This window comes from Crotalus tigris, unplaced genomic scaffold, assembly GCF_016545835.1.
Source record: "Crotalus tigris isolate CLP2741 ecotype Arizona unplaced genomic scaffold, ASM1654583v1 scf7180000024153.1733885, whole genome shotgun sequence".
NCBI lineage: Eukaryota > Metazoa > Chordata > Lepidosauria > Squamata > Viperidae > Crotalus > Crotalus tigris.
In genome coordinates, this window is record NW_024100414.1 from 508,455 (window position 1) to 530,829 (window position 22,375).

Genomic DNA, 22,375 nt, shown 5'->3' on the forward strand with positions numbered 1-22,375 from the left:
GGTTGACACATAAATGGAAAGCGAGAATTTTTAACACGATGTTCTGAGCAAAATCCCAACAAGGCAGAATTAATTTTGCAGATCAGCAGAAGTTAAACGAGTAGGAGGTCTCTTCATCAGTTCAAAGTCAGAAAGTTGTTGCTTTCCCCCCTCCTCCCCCAAAAAAGCCAGCAAAAAATAAGAGGGGATGCTAAATTCTGCAGCTTTGCAGAAAAAAGTTCTAATGTAACCAGGGGAGAAAAAAAAACAGCCTCTTTTCTAAATGACTCTTTTCTTCTTCTGAACAAAAAAGCAAAACACTCCCAACAGTGTATCAACAAAGCATTAGAAAAGAACAGCAGAGTAACAAAAAGAGAAAAGCAAAGATGTGAGCAAAGAGAAGCTGGGAGACAGTGTGTGGTGATTTGTGTTTGTGTTAATTTGCAACTTTAAAGAAGGAAAAGAAGATAGCCCTTGTTTTACGACAAAAATTGGGACCTCCGTTGTTAAGCAAGGCAGTTGTCTGATTTTATGACCCTTTGGGGGGGGGGGCACTATAAGCAAATTACTGCAGCTGTTAAGTTAATCAAGTGGTCATTACATGAATCTCACCCCCCCATACTGACTGCTGGGAAGGTCGCAAATGGTGATCACGTGACCCTGGGATGCTGCAACTGTTGTAAATACACACTGGTTGCCAAGTGTCCAAATTTTGATCAGCAGGGGATGCTGCTGCGACGGTCATAAATGCGAGGACTGGGGTTACAAAGGTACTTTTTTCAGTGTCTTTGTCACTTTGAATTAGCCACCCTAAATGATTAATAATACAATAATGCTACCCTACAGTAATGATAGTTGAAGGCAGCCAATTGAAAATGACTCTTTAAAGTTTAAAATAATCCTTTAAATGACTCTTCAGAGTTTCTTTCAGGTTAAGAGATTTTGGGGAAAACAGCCAAGGGTGAATTTGGTTATCATATCCTTTTTCAGTGACAAGATGCTGAGATAAGTTCCCAATCAAATCTCTGGAGTTTTGAGCGTTGCATAAACTTGGCAAATTGCAATGTAATCCATAAAGCGTGTTTAAAAAACGAGCTGGGTTTATCTTTGTTTATGCTTTTTTGGGCCAGGCCAGAAAAAAAAATCACGGTGCTGTTTTATTCTGCCCAGTCAAACTCTGCATGAGTCGGGCGTTCCTCTTCTAAGCATCAGATTTTAAGAACTGCTCCGAAGAAGAAGAAGAAAAATTGCAAAGAAGAATGAAAATGATATAAAGGGGGGCGGGGGAGTAGACAAGAAGCCAAATTGGATAAGTTCAGCCTTGAGAAGAGAATATATATATATATATATATATATATATATATATATATATATATATATATCTGCAGGAGATAGAAAGGTCTGAAGTCCTTGATTAGTCCAGAGTACAGAAATGAGAACACTGGTTTAAAGTTACAAGAGAAGGCAAATAATAATAATAACAATAATAATCTCTTCAAATGTTAGGAAAATCTTCGAGGTTAGGAAAAAAGATGGGCCAATTTTGTAATTTTATCAGTCCTTAGCTTGAAAATTGTAGCCAAGCAGATGTGCCCTGTTGAGGCTCACTTTGTCGCCCCAACAATCCAGCAAGGTAGGACTAGTCAAAATAAAATAGGACTGGCTAAGCCACACAAGGGGATGCTGTAACGGTCATAATGTGAAACATAGGCATAAGTCACTTTTTCAGTGCTGTTGTAACTTGGAACGGTCACTAAACGGTCATCTTTTGTTAAGTTGAGGACTACCTATATGTCCGTTGCTGGCCGAGACGTTTTAATCTGGATTCTTGCACTGAATTAGGGCTGGACTTGATGACCTCGGTGGCCCTTCCATCTCTAAAACCTGGCAATTCTAAGACACCAAACTGGGCATTTTTTTCCACCCCAGATTGGAACGTGCAGACAGCAGGGAGACTTTTAAGGGAGGGCAAAAAAAAAAAAAAAAGTCATGGAAAGCAAACCTTCTGAGTAGAAAAACACCAAGAGAAATTCAGAAGAAATTTTCAAGTAGTCCGAGAATAAAGCGGGGAAAAAAACCCCACAGAAGCCTCATTTGAAAGGGCAGAAAAACGGCAAGGACAGTTTGGTCATAAAGGCAACCCATAAAAATAGCTTTATTTTTATGGCAGTACTGTACGAACGGTCGTAAAAGAAGCTTTATTCAGGGTAAAAATGGCAAATATAAGAGAGTATCTGGGAATAGATACCGAACAGGTGAAGGTTGGGGAACGCAGTCTGTTCCTTTTATAGTTTTGTAATGTGCAAAGCACGGAGAAGCAGAAACTGGGTTTTTCTCCCTTCCTAACAAAAATTTGAGACGTTAGTAAATCCCATTTCGTCAGTTCTAGCCAAAGAAGATGGCATTTTATATATTCCCTTTGCTGCTGGCGGAACTCCCTGCCACAAGACAAGGATCTCTCGGTTCTCCGAAAGGGCGGTGGAAAGCATTTACAGCAGCAAAATTAAAGCTATTGTAAAGAATGAGAAAGTCCCTCTTCTGAGGACAATATTTTTCCTGGAGGAGTACACAACAACAGAAACCCAGCCGGGAGGGTGTTCCTATCATCCTTGGCCAGCCCCCAGCGGAAACAGGATGCTGGGTTAAAATGGACCTTGAACCTAATCCAAGTAAGAATGGTATCCCTTTTCGGTGATGGTAAGCAATCCAGATCACATTAGAGCAAGGAGAAAAGGGGGGGGGGAATCAAGGGAGAGAGGGAGGGAAGGAGGGAGAAGAATGAGAATGGGAGGGAGGGAGGGAAGGAGGAAGGAAGGAAGATGAAAATGGGAGGGAAGGAATGAATGAAGGAATGGAAATGAGGGAGGGAGGGAGGGGAAGGAAGGAAGGTGAGAATGGGAGGGAAGGAATGAAGGAACGGAAATGAGAATGGGAAGGAAGGAAGGAAGGAAGGAAGGAAGGAAGGAAGGAAGGAAGGAAGGAAGGAAGGAAGGAAGGAAGATGAGAATGGGAGGGAAGGAGGGAGGGAAAGAAGGAAAAGCATGAGATAACCCTTTGAACAACAGCTGTAAAAATGCCATGACAAAAAAAAAATATTTTCCTCCTTTCTGCAACGCAGCAGTCCCAATACACACACACACACACACACACACACACACACACAGCCCCCAAATGTCTGAAACTGAGGGCCCTCCTTTTCTTGCCAATTCCTGAGGCTGAAGAAAGAGGAATTAATGGGAAGCAGATGATGTGGGTTTGGCTTTATTCAACACCCCCTATAAGGGGAAAGGGGCCCAGCCCACCCACAAGAAGCAGATCTCCCCCCCCCCTCCTCTCCACATCAGAGGCAAAATCCAAGAGGGAGGGAAGGTTAGAGGTTTGAGAAGGATAAGAGATAACTGGGGGGGGGGGAATACTAAGAAAATTGAAGTTCTTTGGAGCCCAAACAGGAAATCCGAGGCAATGCTACTCTGGTCAATGGGGAAGGGGAGAAATAAGCTGAGATTTATGAAAGATGGCCTCCTTATTGGACCAATTTAAGGACTGAGAATCCCTCCTTCCTTCCTTCCTTCCTTCCTTCCTTCCTTCCTTCCTTCCTTCCTTCCTTCCTTCCTTCCTGCTGTTTGGTAGACAGATGCAAAAAAGAGCAAGACAGAATCAAGAACTTTTGCTGCGATGTTGCATTTGTGGAATTATTCATTGGCTGCCTTAATATCCTCGGCTCCCAAATGAGTTAACTCGCGAAGCCTAAATTGTTCCTTCCGTTTCTCCACGATAAAACTACATCCTTTTTTTCTTTTCCATATTCTATTCTATTCCATATTCTATTCTATTCTATTCCATATTCTATTCTATTCTATTCTATTCTATTCTATTCTATTCTTTCATTCTCTATTCTATTCTATTCTATTCTGTTCTTATTCTTATCCTATCCTATCCCTATACTATACTATTCCATTTCTAATCCTATCCTATCCCTATTCTATTCTTACTCCTATCCTATCCTGTCCTATCCCATCTCATTCCATTCATCTGAGAAGCTGACAGCCCCCGTCCGAGACCCAAGCACTGTGTGATGGAGTGAGCACCCGTTCCTTGCTCCAGTTCCTGCCTAACTAGCAGTTCAAAAGCATGCAATCTGAGCCTACAGTCATAGCTACAGTGTTTTCAACGAAGTAGTACCGATTTAGAAAGTTGCTTTCATGCACTGGTTACTTTGCATTTCGTGGTCTTTTTGTTTTTGATTAGCCTTTCCAGAAAGAATCAGTTTCATGATGGGGTTTCAGTGCTAGAAAACTCATGAGTTGTATGGACTGATAACCCTTCTATTTTTTTTAAGACAAAAGAATCAATAATACCAAAAAAAAGTGGCCTTAAATCCTATTATACTGCCAGCCTATGTATTCATCCCTCACCTAAATTTAACACAATATTAATATTTGGAGGAAAAATCAAGAAAGGATTTTTAAAAAAAGGGCAATTTTGCCAATAAAACTATGTTTGGGTCCATAAGCTCCCAAGGAGCCAAATCAATGTGAATTCTTTATTTTGGATTTTATAATGTGCTCTACACCTCCGTATTTGAGCTGCGTAGAAAAATATGCAACATTCACAGTTTCAAATTCATCTCTGCCCTGAAGCAAACAAATAACTCATACATTTCACAGGCCTTTCACCAGTAAGAAAACGCAACAACGTTTGTGCAGATGGCAAGAATTATTCGTTGGATTGTGTATCACCAACCAGCTGCCTCGAAATTCCAGGGTACTAATTTGTGTGCCTTAATATATCCGCGGAGCTGAGCAAGCTACAGACTTCTGTGTATCTTGATAAACACAAATGGCCTCCTAAATCCTTGGGGAGAACTCTTAACTCCCCTGGATTTTATTTGGGGAAAGCAGAAGAGAGCAGATGGAAAGATCCCCAAAGTGCAAGATATATAAAGCTTTACTTCCAGTTACAACCAGGGCTTGCATTGTTTCCTGAGGACCATTCCTAGCACAGGGCTTGAATCCAAGAACGCAGAAATTCCTTGCGTGAATTTCATTCATTCCAGATCTGAGAAAACAAATGTTTGCGTGGGAGGCGACCAACATTTTTCACCTCCCGGTTGGATGCATGCATAAATTAAACAATAAAAATAAAAATCAGATCAAGCAGGGTGAGCCAGGGATCATCACACATTGTACTCAAGCAAATAAGGAAGGCGGTGATTTTACCCAGAGGCTGTGCACCCAGCAACCAACTCAACAGAGCGAAGGACAGCTTGAGTTTGGTATCCTTGTTCTTCTAGAATAAACATCTGCTTCCAAACAAGAAGCCGGCTGACAAGCAGGTAGCTAAGAGCTTTTGGGAGGAAGATAAGATGGGGAAGGCTTGGGAAGTTTACCCTCCAATAATGTTTCAACAAAGTATACGAATAAAAGAAAAACTAACCCTTGAGAGGAACCATGGAGAGTAGAAAGAGAATAGGGATAGAAAGTATAAGGTGAGAAATTATAAAGGGAAAAAAAAAGGAAAACACAAAGATACACAAAGATACTTCCCACTTCTTCTAATATAACGATGCGCATAAAGAACGCTTGCATCTGGCTTTTAGTTTGCTTGACTATAATACAATACTGCTAAGTCCTTGACTTACGGCCACAAATATCTCTCTTAGCAAACATAAAAAAGTTTATGTTTGCTAAGAGAGATATTTGTTAGGTTTTGCCCCATTTTACAACTTTTCTAGCCGCAGCGGAACCGAATCACTGCGGTTCTTAAGCGAGGTACGCAGTTGCTAAGGGGATCCGGCTTCCCTTATTGACTTGGCTTGTCGGAAGGTGACCACACGGGATCGCGTGAACCCTGGACGCTGCAACCGTCATAAGCACATGCCAGTTTCCAAGCGTCTCAGTTTTGATCACGTGACCCCGGGGATGCCACAACTGTCGGGGGAGGGAAAAGGGTCATAGGTCACTTTTTCCAGCCCCGTTGCAACTTCAAACTGCCACTAAATGAATTATTGCAAGCTGAGGACTGCCTGTAGTCTTCCAAAGTTTAAATCGCCTCCCTCCTTCCCCGAAAAACGGTGCCCGGAGTGCTCCTGGGTGTCCTCTGGGCTTGATGTTTTTTCTTGCAGACATTTCATGACTCAACTAGGTAACAACATCAGTGCTACAACGGAGAGGGGCTTGTGGGGAGGAGGAGGAGGAGGATTGTGGGGTCCTTGGTGCCCTCTGAGCTGGGGGGTTTTCTTGCAGACATTTCATGACCAAACTAGGTAATATCATCAGTGCCCATCATCCCGTTTCCCCCCCCCAAAAGCTGTCAATGCAAAATGGAGGACAGGGGTCCTTTCTTACTTTAGAACCTCCCCCCTTAAGTCCCCCTGTCAGCCCTCCACGCTGGCAGCTCATCTTTTAAAAAGTGTAAATTCTCCAAAATTTGGAAGGTCTGTTTCTAGGCTAGAGTTTGATTAAACGACAGTTGTTGTTCTGTGGCTCAGCTTTCGGGGTCATTCTGTGTAAACCAGGCAGGCTAAGCCTATTTAAGTGTGTGCCACCAACAAAGTGGCACGATGTGACTTAATCCACAGCAAGGATTTATTAAAGGGGGCAGGCAGCTTTTTCGTCAGATTAAACACCCAAGGGGGGAAATCTTAACCTAGTTAACCTGAGGGGGGGTGCAACAATTACCCCCTCATCTTGGCCGGCTTCATCTGTCACTTTCTATCTCGGACCAAGCCAGGAATAAGTCACAGTTGTGGAGCTGAAGCATGGGATGTTTGAAGGCACAAAATGCGAATAGTCAAAGCCAAGTGTGGCTCTTTAGAGACAGACTGTGTGTGTGTGTGTGTGTGTACACGAGTCCATTGGACACTCCTAAGCTTTCTTTGTTCAAGCCAAAAGGGACCCCAGCTGGAGAACCCGTTAGTCCAAACCCTGGAAAACAAGTCACAGAAAAAGTGACCCGCAAAGCCAAGCCAAACAACTCACTAGCCGGATTCACACATCCAGCCCCACCAGCATCCACAGCGGCCCAACAAACAGAGGCAAGCGCGCGCGCGGGGATGGGGGGATTGGCATCGCGTGCGCCCCGGGCGCAGCGCGGAAAGAGCGAGGACCCGACCCCGGGTTTTGCACGTCGTGCGAACCCTTGCAAGTTCCTTGCAACTCCTCTCCGCGCCCCCCACCGCCCCAGTCTGCATTCCCACAGGGTCTTTTACCTCCAGGGGGGGCAGATCCGGATCCAGCTGGGTGAAGCTGTGCAAGACGACGGGGCTGCCTTCCTCGGCGGCCACCTCCAGCCTGACCGCGTCCCAGAGGCTGCGAAGCCGGCGGCAGCCCTCGAAGAGGCGTTCCGGGCTGCCCCCGCCGGCCTGGAGCGCCCTAGCCGAGCGCTCCTCCGGCAGCAGCTCCGACCACATGAGGATCACCATGGAGCTGCGCCCGCCGGGCTCCGTTTGCTCGGCCGGGCGCTTTGGAGACGGGCTGGGGGGTCCCCGGCGCGCGGCTTCTGCCAGCGGGGGCGGCCAGCTGCGCGGCAGGCTTTCCGCGAGCCCCGCCCCCGGGCAGAGGCCCGCCCCCTCCCTCCAGCAGCCCTGATGTCACTCACTCCTTTGGGGAGGGGGGGGAGAGAAAGAAGGAAGGAGGGAAGCGCGTAAGCGCGTCTCCGCGTCGGCGCGCAACTGGAAAGGAAAGGAGACCACCAGGCGCCCTCTGCAGGCTGAGAGGCGAGGTTTTCAATGGTTGGTTTTGTTTTATTTTTTTTCCGTTTTGTTTTGTTTGAGGCTATTCTACAGTATTCTATCCTATTCACCAACCCCATCACAAGATTGAAATTCTGTAGGCTATTCGCTTAACATCCAACAGCAATTAAAAAAAAAAGTGAAGTGTTAGTAACGCTTTGTAAAGGCTTAGTAAGGCCCACTCCTGGAACACTGGAAGCATCACGGGAGGTTTTTAAGAAGAGACTGGACAGCCTCTTGGGTGCAAAATATAGGCTCGCCTGCCTGAGCAGGGGGTTGACTAGAAGACCTCCAAGGTCCCTTTCCACCTCGGTGATTCTGTAATCTAGCCAGTTTAACCCTGAGAATGCCTGGGTGGAGGAAGAGTCCAAGGTTCCCGACCGTTAGTGATCCCTCTACCGAACCACCTGGCGGAAGGTCGCAAAAGGAAGCAAAAGCAAAGCCAGCCGTATTTCTGGCTTAAGGAGAGGAGGAGAAAACAACAAACAAACAAAGAGATGAATGGAATAAATGAAATGAAAACATTTAGACTAATAGGATCATCCTGAGATTCGGAGGTAAAAAATTTTCCTGGTCATTTACAACCAGCCCTCGCACTTATGACCGTCACTGCATTTCCCCACAGTCACGTGATCAAAAATCCGGGCACTTGGCAACCGGCACACATTTACGATGGTTGCAGCGTCCAGGGATCACGTGATCTCCCATTTGCCACCTTCCCAGCCTGATTCCCACAAGCAGAATCAATAGAAGCTGGATTCGTTTAACGACCGCACGATTCATTTAACAGCTGCCCGGACCGGTTCCTCGGAGAGAGGTTTTTTCCGTGGGGTTTCACGCGCTGCCTGCATCCCGCGGGTGGAGCTTCGCTTGTTTGCATGGACCGGTGTTGGCCCAGGGTCCAGGGTTTGGGGACCGCTATTGTACAAGCCAGCTTTCCACTAGTAAAATGCATTTGGGGATCGACTTGACATGTTCCACAGCACGTTTTCACTGCCTAGACTGGAGCCTCACTTCCTAAAATTCTGAGCGATGCAGATATTGCCAACTTCTGCCTTCTGGGTTTCTAAGCTCCAAAATCAGCAGATTCGCCTCAAAAGTCTTTTCTGAAGTCAGAAAGGGGAAAAAAGCTTGTTTCCCTTGACTTAATCTGTTAGAAACACCGGACAGTATCCCGCTCCGCCACAGTGTTCCTGTTTTATCATTTATGTATTTATTTTTCCCAGTTCTCTCATTCCTTTCTAACGTTGAGTTCCTATCGCCGTTACTTTATTGTCCTCGGGTTTTAACTGCTTGTCCTCTGTCCAGACAGATCCTGCTTTAAGCAACCGTTTTTTTTTTTTTGTTTTTGTTTTTAATGTAGTAACTCATAAACAAACCCCATAAAGATGGTTTGCTGCTTAGCAGGGAACATGAAGTACCATGAACGCGATCTAAACCGGAAGATCAGAACTCTGAAAACAGCTAAATGATTTTAGCACCCAAGGCAAAACATTTTCCATGGGTTGTTGTTGTTTTTTTGTCAGCAATAACACACAAAGACTAAAGAGTCCAAGAAGTGGACTTCATGAAATCATAAGGCTAGAAGGGATCTTGGAGGTCTTGGACTTTGGAAGCCTGTAAAATGCCCCTGCTTGACCAGTTAACATCCTGGATACAAAAGACACCACGCTAAGTCAGGTCAAAGTCAAACAGGTTCAGGGTGCTTGGCGGTGGCTCAACAGGTGAGGCTTTGAAGCGGCTACAGTCTCAGCTGGCAAGGGATGCCCAGCTGAAGCCCCGGAGGCGTTGCTAATTGCAACTTTGGAGAAAGTCGTCTATTTTTAGAGCAAGACTTTCTTTGAAGGCCCAACTGGTTGGGTAACTTTAGGACTGCAACTGTCCTGTCACCTAAGAGGGAACTGAGGGTTAGTAAAAGAAGAACTTCCCTGGGTCATCAGCACAATCAGCTCGGTTTTGGAGAAGTCTTTGCTGAGAAGGAAAGGAAATGGAGAAGGAGAAATGGAGAAAAAAGGGACAGGGAAAGGAAAGGAAAGGAAAAGAAAGGGAAGGGAAGGAAAGGAGAGGAGAGGAAAGGAAAGGAAAGGAGGGAGGGAGAGAGGGAGAGAGAGAAGAGGAAGGTGGGAGGGAGAAAAAAAGAAAGAGAGAGAGGAAGAGGGAAGAAAGAGAAGGGAAAGGGGAAGACAAGAGAAAACAAAAAGAAAAGAGGAAAAGAAAGCAGTCAGTACACTTTTTCTTTAAGCCGGGTCACTTTTGGTCAATCCAGGCCAGACTGTCCTCGCTTAGATTTCATTTACATTTCTCATTTGATTCAAATTCTGCTCCGGGGTACATTCTGAACTTTCCAGCTGTGTGCCGGGTCAATATCTTCTTCACTCCCAGGCAAAACAATCAAACTTTCAGAGACGCATCCCCGCGTTTCAGCAGCCGCTGAAGATCTGGGCTGGCATCCTTTAAAATTGCTGCTCAGGCCAACTCAGCATCAAGGAGTCAAATGCTGTGCAACTCAGTCCATAAAACACAGAAGAACAGCGTTGAAGGTCTTGGAGGTCATCTAGTCCAACCCCCTGCTCAGGCAGGAGACCCTACACCATTTCAGACAAATGGTTGTCCAGTCTCTTCTTGAAAACCTCCAGTGTTGGAGCACCCACCATTTCTGGAGGCAAGCAGTTCCACTGGTTAATTCCAGAATAACAGAGCTGGAAGGGACTTTGGAGGTCATCTAGTCCAACCCCCTGCTCAGGCAGGAGAGCCTATCGTTTCAGACAAATGGTTGTCCAGCCTCTTCTTCAAAATCTCCAGTGATGGAGCACCCACCACTTCTGGAGGCAAGGTCATTACGTCCACTAAGTGTCCAGGTTGACAACAACCTAAATGTGGACAACGAAACTCACAATTCACAGGTAGTCCTCAAGTTACAACCACACAACCCTTAAAAACCACTCTTGATCTCCTGCCCTTGTTAATCAGTAAATCCAGATGTTGCAGATCGTCCTCGGCTTCTGCTCATTTAGCGACGGTTTGAAATTGTGACGGCACGGAGCAAAGCGACTTTCGCCCAGTCCTCGCACTTACAACCGTTCCAGCACTGTTGATCAACTGACTCATACTTATGACGGTCACAGCATCCCCTTGGGACACGTGAACCCCTTTGGTGACCCTCCGACGAGCGAAGTCCATGGGGGAAGCCAGGATTCACTTAACAACCATGTTACTCACTTAACAGCTGCAGGGATTCACTTAACAACTGTGGCAAGAAAGGACGTAAAATGGAGCAGAACTCACTTCAGTGTCTCACTTGGCAACAGAAGTTCTGCTCTCAGTCGTGGTCATAACATCACCATCATCATCATCCTCAAATTGGAAGGGACCTTGGAGGTCATCTAGTCCAACCCCCTGCTCAGGCAGGAAACCCTTGAAGATCATCTGCATACCTTCCTTGCAATACCTGGATCTTTTTCACAATCCTATTCCCCGGGCTAAAACTGCATTTTTCCAGTACATCCTGCACAGGGGGGGTTGGGGTTTGAAGCCCCCCCTCCTCCCCAGGGCAAGCCCAGATGCCAAGGCTCCCTGGCCGTGTCCCTGCTTTGAACCCCAAAAATCCCAATATGGGCTCCTCCAGGAAGAGCTTGGGAAAAAAGTCCGCTGAAAGGGACGTTCAGCCAGGAGTGGCCAAAAAAAAAAAAAAAATTCCCGAGACAGATCTCCATCAGGATTTCCCATGTCACAATCTGGATTATTTTCTTTTTTTTGCAGGGAATTTTAATCCCTGGGTGTTTGTTTGTGTGGAAGGCAATTAAGAAGCAGACTGAAATCCCTGGAACCAGACTGGGAGTATCCCCAAGTGCAGTTAGTTCCCTTTGGCGGAGGCTTCCTGGAGCTAGCTCCAGGTGTGACGGGCAGCCTGTAAATTTGATCAGTGAAATAAAATAAAGACAAGCCCAACGCCGCGCCTACGAAGAGAGACCTCTTGCGCCCAGGACCCCATCCTAGCCTCTCCCTTGAGGGCTTCCTGGCGGTGTCGGGGCCTCCAGGCAAGGCGAGGCGCCTGTTTGGCAGAGTCTGGGGTTGTGTGAATGGTGGCAAAACCCTGCCAGGAAGAAAAAAAAACCCTTTAGCCAAGCGAGTTGAAATGCTGGTCAGCTGCAGAAGCACGATAGGAACAAAGGACAACTGCGGGAGGGAAACTTCTCTGGCAGGCAGGAGCGTGAAGGATCTGGGGGAATGGGGGGGGAGACAGCCCCCTGCCCCAAACCTGGTCCCAGGCTTCCCCTTGCCTAAATCCTCCCCACCACCGTCCCCCGCCGCCGCCCTGTGGCTGGCTACTCACATCGTCGTCTTGCACGCTCAAGGGGATATCCAACATGCACATCTGGAACGGCTGCACCAGCGCCTTCTGCATGCTGAACAGAGGCTTGCTCTCCATCCTCAGGCTGACCGGCCCACGCCAAGCTCTGCTCCCACCTGGCTGCTGACTCCTGGCGGGTGGAGCCGCCTCCCTGGTCTCAGCGCCCCTGGAACAGGTTGGTCACAAACAAGCCCCGCAGGAGAAGCTCTCCAGGGTGATCCCACAGGCAGCATCAGAGAGCCATTTCCGTCTGCGTGGCCAGGCTGTGGATCATCAGGGATCCCGTCCCCGCCTCTGGCAGGCAGGCAGGCAAGGCAAGGCAAGGCAAGGCAGACGCCTCCTTTGGGGCTTGACCTGCTTTCCCGACGGCTGGGCTTCCCCCGATGATCCCCGCTGCCCCCAAAGGCTGGGGGCTGAGGCTGAGCCTCTGTGCATCGTCTTTCCCCCAAACACAACAGGTCCTTCCTTTCGGTCGGCTGGAGCCGGCTACTGCAAGGGTGGGAGTCTGCAGTCATCCATGGCAGAGAAAGCACAAAAAGGGTCCAGGAGGAGGAGGAGGTTGACGCAGCCACGTTCTCCTTCTCTGTCCCCCCCTCCCCACCCTCCCTCCAGCTCATTCCCCTCCTTGCTGGCAAGGAGAACGCCCTCCCTCAGCATCAAGGGTACGGCAGGGGTGGGAAACCTGAATTCATATTCCTTAGCTCTGCATTTCTGCAGGAAGATCCTATGCTGGGCATCCCCCTCTGCCAAACAGAGAGAGAGAAAGGAAGAGAGAGAGGGTGGGGGGAGAGAGAAAAGAAGAGAGAGAGAGAGAAAGGGAGAGAGAAGGAGAGACAGAGAAAGACAGAGAGAAGGGGGAGAGAAAGGAAGAGAGAGAGAAAGAGAAAAAGAAAGAGAGAAAGAGAAAACGGGGGAGAGAAAGGGAGAGAGGGAAAGGGAGAGAGAAGGAAAGGGAAAGGGAGGGAGAGAGAAAGAGACAGAGAGAGGGGGAGAGAGAAAAGAAGAGAGAAAGAAAAACAGAGACGGGGAGACAGAAAGGAAGAGAGAGTGAAAGGGAGAGAGAAAGAGAGAAAAAGGGAGAGAAAAAGAGAGATAGTTCTCTCTAGGGTGGGAGGCATTGTGGCCCACCCTAATGAGACCACCTCTTCATTGGTGGTTTTTTAAGGAGGGCAGTTCTTCCTCAAGTCTCTTGTGAGGGAGACGGATGATTTCAAAATGGGATCAAAATAATAACATTATAAAAAATAAATAAAACAAAATATTATTATTTCGGATCCAAATAGACAGATGTCTGGCCCACAACATGCCTGACACCACTATTGTGGAAAAGAAAAAAAAAGGCTGGTTCGTTGATACGGCAGTACCTGGGGATGCATGAATGGAGGAGAAACAGCTAGAAAAAAACACACCAAAATATGGCAATTTGCAAACTGAAGTTGAGCAATTGGGGAGGAACGTTTTTGCCAACAGTAATAGGAGCTCTTGGAGCAACACTCCAAGGGCTGCCGAGATCCGTGAAAATTTTGAACTTATCAGACCTGAATATCCTAACTTTGCAAAAAAAAAAAAAAAAAACCCACCTTACTTGGAGCTGCCATATATATTCAGACATTACCTTAACAGCTCTTAAGTTCTCGGTTAAGACTTGAACTGTTAAGTTTTAACCAGCCCCAGACTATGAATCGAATTGAAGCTTACATCTTAAATAATAACAATAACATAATAATTTAAAAAAAAATAAAGGAGGGGATCAGAACGGAGAAGGGGACATCAAAGCAAGCTTTCGCCGGGCAAATATAGAATTAGCACTTGGAAAAAAGACACACATTATTGGTAACGGGAGCAAAGGAAAAGAAGAGCCAGAGATCTGGGTGCTGAGTTTTTAGATGCATCCATCAATCAATCCACTGGCTTTGAGTTGATTAATCTAGCAATGGAGCCTCACCACCCGCCTTGGCAGGCACACATTTGCACTAATTGGCAGAATAACTCCAAATGCAGTGTAAACAGAGCAGATTTGACTACTCTGCCCTAACACAACGCAACACAACGTGTCTCCAAACACACCCACTTGCAAAATGGGAAGGTGCAATTCTATTTGCCCATCATTTGCACTGCGCTGTCTCTCCTCCCAGCGCCGTTCTCTGGCTTTCTGGGCCAAGAACAACAAAACTAGCATTGTTTGGAATCCACGGGCAGTTTCCGATCCGCTTTAACCCAGTTTAAATCCAGCAACAGGACAGGCGGGGGGGGGTACACAAGAAGGAAGTTTCCCCACCCCAAACCAACAGAGAATGGAGTTTGCAGGATGTGGCCACTCTAAACATCCGTTCATTCCAAAGGAAATTGAGACATTCAGCACACAAGAACAACCTGGGATGGCCAAGGAGCCACATTCAGGATCATCAAACCATTCGCGTGCAATTAACTGCAAAAAAGATGGAAATCAAGAGGTGGAGGAAATTATCTCTCTCTTGTTTTTAAGACTGTGAGAAAAAGCAAGTTGGCGACAGAGCCCTGGCTGGAACTGCACCACAAACTCCCAATTACTCAGAAAAACTCGCTTGTGGGGCGTTATCTGGATTTTTGTTGTTGTTGTTGTTTTGTTTCCTTCTCTCTCCAATCTCTGGGGAGATTTCCAGAGAGAAGTCATTCAAAAATCCGAACAGTGCCAAAGAGCCCGGCTGAGTTTGTCAAGTTGGCGCTCGGCTCACCGAAAAATGAGAAGTAAAAAATGATGATCGAAACGGCCTCTCAAAGAGATAACTGCATTGGAAAAAAAAAAAAAAAAGCAATTGTACAGCTATTTCTGGTTTCTATTTCTCAGCAGTTTTTAAAATTGGTTCTGGGAAGGAGTGGGGGGGGAAACCAGGAATGGTGGTGGCGTTTAATAAAATCCTGGAAATGGTTGGAATAGAGCTGGAAGGGACCTTGGAGGTCTTCTAGTCCAGCCCCCTGCTCAAGCAGGAGAACCTATACCATCTCAGACAAATGGCTGTCCATCAAGCTGAATCAAGCTGCCTTTTCCAATCGACTGATGGGGAGCTTGTCCATGCCAATGGTGCTCAATTGATGCTCCAGATGTTTTGGGATTGCACCCAAGGCGCCTAACACTATTGGCGCTGCCTCGGCTTTCTTTTGCCACAGTCATTCTACTTCTATTTGCATTTCTTTTTATTTTGTGATTTTTTCCCTCCCAGTTCTTTTTCCTTCTGTTCCGCTCTCGCTCTCTCCACCATCCAGACTTTTTTTGTGTGTCTTTCTTATCCACAGTCGTTAAATCTTCGGTGTTATGTGTCTATCTGAATTCTAAAGTCCCCAAGCACTTGAGCTTCTTCATTTTGTTCTTCTTCGCTTATCTATATTGCAAAGGCTCTAATTTGCATTGTGCATTATTTATACGGTTCGGCACCCAGTCAGCCAAATGTTTAGACTGAATTTGGCATTTTTGCCCGCCTATCGCCTTCTTCCCAAGGACCTGGGATAAGCAGATGTGGACGTTGGATGGGGTTACCGATATTAATGCAGGATGTAAGCTGTTCCAAGTGAAGCTGCCTTTTGCAATTGACTGAGGTATTCTTATGCTTCATTGCCCAGTCAGTCGGAGGTTTGGATTGGATTTGACCTTTTTTATCCACCTGTCGAGTTTCGTTATTGCTATTTTGTTTTATTTTACGACAAGGGCTGCAATTTGCAAGATAAAGCAAACAGATTTGTGTTCAAAATGGGGAACATTATTTACCCCAACTGCCTAATTGCAAAAAAGCCAGAAAGATAATTTGCCAGTCCATCAAAGAGATCTGCAGCTTTCGGCATTTTTCATAACCGTCCCCTGAATATTACTGAACTAAACAGGACGCTGTCAGATTAGGTTGTAAAATGGGGGAGGGGGGGAAACAATTCAGCAACGGGTTTTCCCCATCCTTCTCCATCTTTCGTGCTGGGTACCACACACGGTTGCCATGGAGACGGCCCCATGCAACGTTGCCATGCTTACAAAGCATACGATGGGGCCGGGGACGACCCTCGTGCGCGTGCAAGGGGGGAAAATTGCTCGGAAGTAGTACGCAGTGCAAACTCAGAGCGTTTGTATCCTTTAACGGCATCAAATCAGCCTCCGAAATTTGGTTTATACCTCTAAGCCATCATGACTTCTGGCCTGTGGGGGGGTTCTCTGTGCAACATGTCAGAGACTGGGAAAACCCAAAATGTACGCAGGGTTATTCAAAACAGCTCAAAATTCAAGATGACGGGCGAGAAGTCAAGTGTTTCCCCAGGCTTTTGGTAGCCTGAAAAAACTAGAATTGGATCCTTCACACATTCAGCTCATTAACCTGGTTACCGATCTACTACGTTGTTTCTCTAGGTTTACAGAAGGCATTGACCTGGAATCTAACAACAGCTTTGTGCCTGAATTTCACCAAGGGGAACATTGATCAAGCTTGGCACGGCGTGAATTGAGCCTTCAATTGACCTGGTTAACACGCCATGAAAGCAAGCTCTCTCTCTCTCCCTCTCTCTCTCACACACACACACACAAACAGAGAGAGAGAGGGAGGGAGGGGAGGAAGAGAAAGAGAGAGAGAGAGAGAGAGAGAGAGAGAGAGAGAGAGAGAGAGAGAGAGAGACCCCATCCATTGATGGGAAGGGGAACTGTGATGCTTGGCCTGAAGCTATCCCTCCTACCCAACTGATTAAATTTAAAGGTTTTTGATTTCTCTGCTTGAGATAAATAAGAGTTTTCACCTTTTATTATTATTATTTTTTTTTTGCAAGAGAAGATGTTCAATGGAAGGCGTTGTCAGTCAGGGATTAGCTATAAACATCAAACAAATGAAACCTACTATCCATGCTTCTGTTTCCCCCCCCCATCAAACGATCTTCCTTTCCACTGCCAACTTTTTAAAAAATATAGCTGCAACAGTCCAGTCCTAAGTCACTTTTTTTTCAGCATCGTCGTTACTTTGAGCGGTCACTAAACAAAAGGTCGTATGTTGAGGCTCCCATACTCTCTGCGCTTTTTTTCATCAAGGTATCCTCTTCCCTACTGCCAAACTTTATAAAGCTATAGCTCCCAACAGTCCTAAGTATGAGAACTGATGATAAGTCAGGTTTTTTTTCAGAATCGTCGTAACTCTGAACAGTCGCTAAACGGACGGGCGTAAGTGGAGAACTAGCTGTCAACCCCAGAGAAATGAAACAAACCATCCCTGCTTCTCTTTTTCCCATCAAACAGTCTTCTTACCTGCTGCCAAACGTTAAAATTGTCGCCTTCACAGGACGGAGACTGTGGCATCAAAGCCACGTTTAGCAACCCCATTGGCAATTTGAATGTTCAAACCTGAATTAAAAAACCGAACTGCCAATCTGATTTTTTTTTTAATTAACGAGCAGAAAGTGGAGCTTGGGGAACCTAATTTTTTTATTTGCCTCTTGCTTAATCCCCATCGCTGATGTCACTCTCTTTCTTTCCCAGTTGATTAGGTTATTCAAAGAAATAACCGTTCTAACTCCCCAGAGTTGCAAGCTAATAGCTTCTGGGTGTTTTCTGAAATCATGCAAAAGGATAGGATAGTTTCAGTGGACTCCCCGTGCATAATTTCTTTCAGGGGAAAAGGGTTTTCAGCAAGGACTCTTGCTGGCAGAATAACAGGACAGAATAACAGAACAACAGAGTTGGAAGGGACTTTGGAGGTCTTCTAGTCCAGCCCCCTGCCAATCCTTTCTCCATTATTCCACACTCTCTTTGGCTGTCCATCCAAACGGAGAGCTCAGGAAGAATCTCTTTCTGATGGGGGAGAGCAAGCAGGGGGAGGGTGCAGAGGGACAGCGAGAGAGAAAACGGGCCCACCACCCTTTGAACCGGGCCAAGCCAAGTCCCAGCAAGTACATTCTCGAATTTGAGACCTTAGCCTTGGACGAGTGCAGTCCCCCAACTGGCCCTTTCAGGATCCAGGGGAGCTGTGTTGTGTAAACAGAGTTGGGTGGTACACATCGTCTTTCAAATCTTACCTTTCCCCCCCCCCAAAAAAAAACTATTGTGCTGAGAGCCACACTTAATCCTTGTTTGTAGACCCAAGGTTGGATGATGCGAGAATTGAAGGGTGCCTTGGTGCTCTCTGAGTTGAGTTGTTTTCTTGAAGACATTTCATTACCCAAAGCAGATAACATGTGTTGATGAAGGTGCCTAGTTTGGGCCATGAAACGTCGTGGGCAAGAAAGCAACAGAGCTCAGAGAGTAGCAAGGACCCCCCCTTCCCCTTCTTCCTCCTCCTTATTGGGTCATGAAACATCTGCAAGAAAGCTCAGAGAGCACCAAGGACTCCCCCTTCTCCTTCCTCCTCCTCCTCCTCCTCATTCATGAAACATCTGCTAGAAAGCAACCAAGCTCAGAGAGCATCAAGGACCCCACAATCTTCCTCCTCCTCCTCCAACCCCACAACCTTCCATCACTGATGATGTGACCTAGTTGGGTCATGAAAAGTCTGCAAGAAAGCTCAGAGAGCACCAAGGACTCCCCCTTCTCCTTCCTCCTCCTCCTCTTCCTCCTTCTCCTCCTCCTCATTCATGAAACATCTGCTAGAAAGCAACCAAGCTCAGACCTTCTCCTCCTCCTCCACAACCTCCCATCACTGATGATGCGACCTAGTTGGGTCATGAAACGTCTGCAAGGAAGCTCAGAGAGCATCAACGACCCCACAATCTTCCTCCTGGTTGGGTCATGAAACGTCCGGCAAGAAAACCACCCAGCTCAGAGAGCCACAAGGACCCCCCCCCCTCATCTCAGCCCTGAGCTGCTACAAACATTCTCCTTTATTAATGCAAGAATTGCAACGCACCTTTCCAGAAGACCAGGGCTTGAAACGAGTTGAGCAGAACCGACCAACCTGACTTTGTGGCCGCTCCAAATTCTCCTTAGAGACATCAAGGGACAGAGACTTGCTGGCCCCTCGCCGGCCGGGAGCTTGAGGGGGCTTCTTTCGAGCCTGTCCGCTGCGTTCTCCCTGGCCCCCGTTAAGAATATTTGCCATCTTTCCCAAAACTCCCAGATGTTCCTCATGGCTGCTCTGCGGCCCAAATTTTGAGCGACATCGCCTCTCTGTGCGCTGCGCTCCCTTCCCACCTGCCTGGCCTCACCTGGAGGAAATACGAGAAGACACGCCGCCCTGCCTTTCCTGTGACCTGAAGCGGGAATAAGCTGTAACTGGGAGGAGCTGGGAAAACTTGCCAACCAGGACTGTTGACCTGGTTGTGTTGAAACCTGCCGCAAACATCCCGCGTTGATGCCACGCGGGTTAGCCGAAGGTAAGAAAGAACGTCAGATTGAATCACAGCTTGATGAGGGTCAAACAGCAGCGTAAGAAGAAGGGCAAAATGCGAACCACCGTTTCAAAACCTGATAATTCGTTTGGGAAACAGGCAGGCCACCCCTTCGGGCAAGACAAGACAAGCCCTAACAGGTACATTCACACAATCTTTTGGTGCTTGGTCCTTCCTTCCTTCCTTCCTTCCTTCCTTCCTTCCTTCCTTCCTTCCTTCCTTCCTTCCTTCCTTCCTTCCTTCTTTCCCCTTTTATCTTCCTTCTTTCCTTACCTCATTTTATCTTCTTTCTCTCCTTCCCCTTTTACCTTCCTTCCTTCCTTCCTTCCTTCCTCCCCTCTTTCCGCACATCACAATTATGATAGATCTTATCTTTATCTTTACCTATCTTTTTTTTTAAAAGCCTGCATAGAGAAAACTAGTCATCAGGAAAATGGGCCCATTCCCCCTGACAACTTTTATTTTCTACACGCGAGGATTGTTTCCTTTGTCAAGGGCTTAGCCAATTCCAGTCTGCAGCCTGAAATAATTCTGTATCTCCACTGAGTCTGCTCTGCCTAAAATTACAGGGAGAAAAACGTAAGTGCTCGTGTGCCAATGCAAGCAATGGTTTCTAGTCCCTGGTAAACACATTGCCAGGAGCTGCCTCAGTGCCAGTCCACTTGCTTTTCTCACTTTGTAATTCTATATCTAGATCAACTCCTCCTGTTCATCTCCCTCTGGGGAGAAATCAAAACGAAGCCTCGGAGTTTGGCCAGGGAGTCACCTCGCAGCTCTTGACGTCAACTCTGCAGCCTGAAAAATATTTTCTTTGACCCAGGGCCAAACCCAGGCTCAGAACTGGAAAAGAAAGCGAGGCAATAAATCCTCGGTTGAGGAGTAAAATCAGCGGGATCCTGGCACTTTGTAGGTGGGCAAAAACAGAGCTATTTAAAAGAAAAAACAATAAATGTGTGCTCAGGGTTTGGGATAGCTGCATATGACCTTCCTTCAAATGAGCTTATCATTTGGAGAAACCTGATTCTTTCTTTCTTTCTTTCTTTCTTTCTTTCTTTCTTTCTTTCTTTCTTTCCTTCCTTCCTTCCTTCCTTCCTTCCTTCCTTCCTTCCTTCCTTCCTTCCCAGCCAGATGTTTAGACTGGATTTGGCATTTAAGTCCACTTTCGGATGCCTCTGACTACTGATACAGGTAGTTCTCGATTTACGACAGTTCTTTTAGTGACCATTCAAAGTTACAGCCGCACTGAAAAAAGTGACGTATGACCTATTTTTCACACTTACGACGGTTGCAGCGCCCCCATGAACATGCGATCAAAATTCAGACGCTTGGCAGCTGTTTCATACTTATGACGGTCCCAGTGTCCCAGTGAGGACAATTAACCAGTGGAACAGAAGTTGCCTCCAGAAATCGCGGGCGCTCCATCACTGGAGGCTTTTAAGAAAAGGCTGGACAGTCACTTGTCTGAGATGGTATAGGTTCTCCTGCTTGAGCGGGGGGCTGGACTAGAAGACCTCCAAGGTCCCTTCCAGCTCTATTCTATTCTAAAAGGCTCCTGTGATCGCCTTTTGGCAAGCAAAGCCAAAGTCATACGTAGAGGACCACCTTAACAGATCATTCTTTCAACATGTATATATTTCCAACACGTTACCTACATTTGCTCTTTTGCAAAAACAGCCACGCCGGGCTCATCCGGGGCTGTTTTTCCGTTTGCACTGCGAAGCTATGATTTTAAATTTTCATTATTATTATCCTTCTGCCCCCCCCCTTCCTCTCTTGGATGTTCACATGCTTTAGGTGGGCAGAAGATGGCAGCAGATAACCATCCTTGGCTTATCTCAGAAAAACGAAACAGGATTGGCCTCTCTCAGCCAAGAGATCACAAACTCAATCTTCTGAAGACGAAACCAGCCCGAGCTCCAGGAAACTCCATCAGGGAAACTCCAGGAAAGTCCCCCCAACTTTGAGAGTAGACTGGAAAGTTGAAAACAAAAAGAGGAAGCTGGCAGAGTCTTTTTATAATGCCCTTTTCTTTCAACTCCGAGGGAAACTTTAGTCTGCATCCCAAGGGCACCGTTGCGACGGCTTGATTTTAATTCTGCGGCAAGAAAGGTCTCGCATTTTGGGGCTCAGTTGGGGGGGCTCGTAAGCCGAGGATGACCTGTGAGTCAGCCAATCCCAGCCGGCTCAGATCCACTGCCGTTGGGTGATGCTGCTCTGTGTCGATCAAGCTTGCCACAAATAAAATAAAATAAAATAAATATACATCCCAGTTTCGGGGTTGAGCTGGGAGCAGAAAGGCATGATGTGAAATGCAGAGAGTTTCAGCTACTACGAAGGAGCCAGAAGTACAAAATGGTGATGATTCACGAGCCTCTTGTCTCCCCAAGTATTTAGTCATTATAAAATGTCAGAACAAATTGTTCTTTTTTAGGAGGTATTTTGCATCTACGCCACGCGGCCCGGGCGCCACCTCCTGGCCGGATCAGGAAGAACGGGGCAAAAAGGGGGGGTCCGGTTTGTTGAAAATATTACAGGTAGTTCCTCTCGACTTACTATCACTTGTTTAGTGACCATTTGAAGTTAAAATATAGATACTAGATACTAGTGACTCACCACCAGCCTTTACACATAAGCACCCGCACCCGCCACTTCTCTCACCCTTTCAGACACCAAAGGAGCCGGGTCAAAGAAAGACCTTTCAAAAGTCTAGTCAAAGGAGGAGAAGGTCTAATGAAAAGGGCTAGGGGTGACATGACAGCAGTCTTCAAATATTTGAGGGGTATCACAGAGAAGAGGGGGATCCAGCTGTTCTCCAAAGCATCAGAAGGCAGGACAAGAAGCAACGGATGGAAATTAATCAAGGAAAGAAGCAACCTAGAACTAAGGAGAAACTTCCTGACAGTGAGAACAATTAACCAGCGGAACAACCTGCCTCCAGAAGTTGCTCCATCACAGGAGGTTTTCAAGAAGAGACTGGACAGCCCTTTGTCTAA

The 22,375-nt window shown here is 46.6% G+C and overlaps 1 protein-coding gene and 1 long non-coding RNA gene across 6 annotated transcripts in view; one reads left to right on the plus strand and one right to left on the minus strand.

Moving 5' to 3' along the window:
* Positions 1-22,375, minus strand: part of RALGDS (ral guanine nucleotide dissociation stimulator) — a 54,656-nt gene that overhangs the window by 30,714 nt on the left and 1,567 nt on the right. Inside the window, exon 1 of one of the 5 annotated variants that reach the window (XM_039323064.1) lies at positions 18,902-19,227. The exons of 1 other annotated variant lie outside the window; for it this stretch is intronic. In XM_039323064.1, coding sequence (XP_039178998.1) covers positions 18,902-19,093 — 192 coding nt within the window. In that variant the 5' untranslated portion in view covers positions 19,094-19,227. Of the gene's footprint in view, positions 1-7,189; positions 7,532-12,044; positions 12,590-18,901; positions 19,228-22,375 lie in introns of those variants that run through there. 3 more of the 5 variants (XM_039323067.1, XM_039323063.1, XM_039323065.1) reach the window with 3 other exon arrangements.
* Positions 19,334-21,621, plus strand: LOC120298895. Its single transcript, XR_005554254.1, has 2 exons — positions 19,334-19,522; positions 21,177-21,621. It is a non-coding gene; the product is annotated as an uncharacterized LOC120298895 (long non-coding RNA).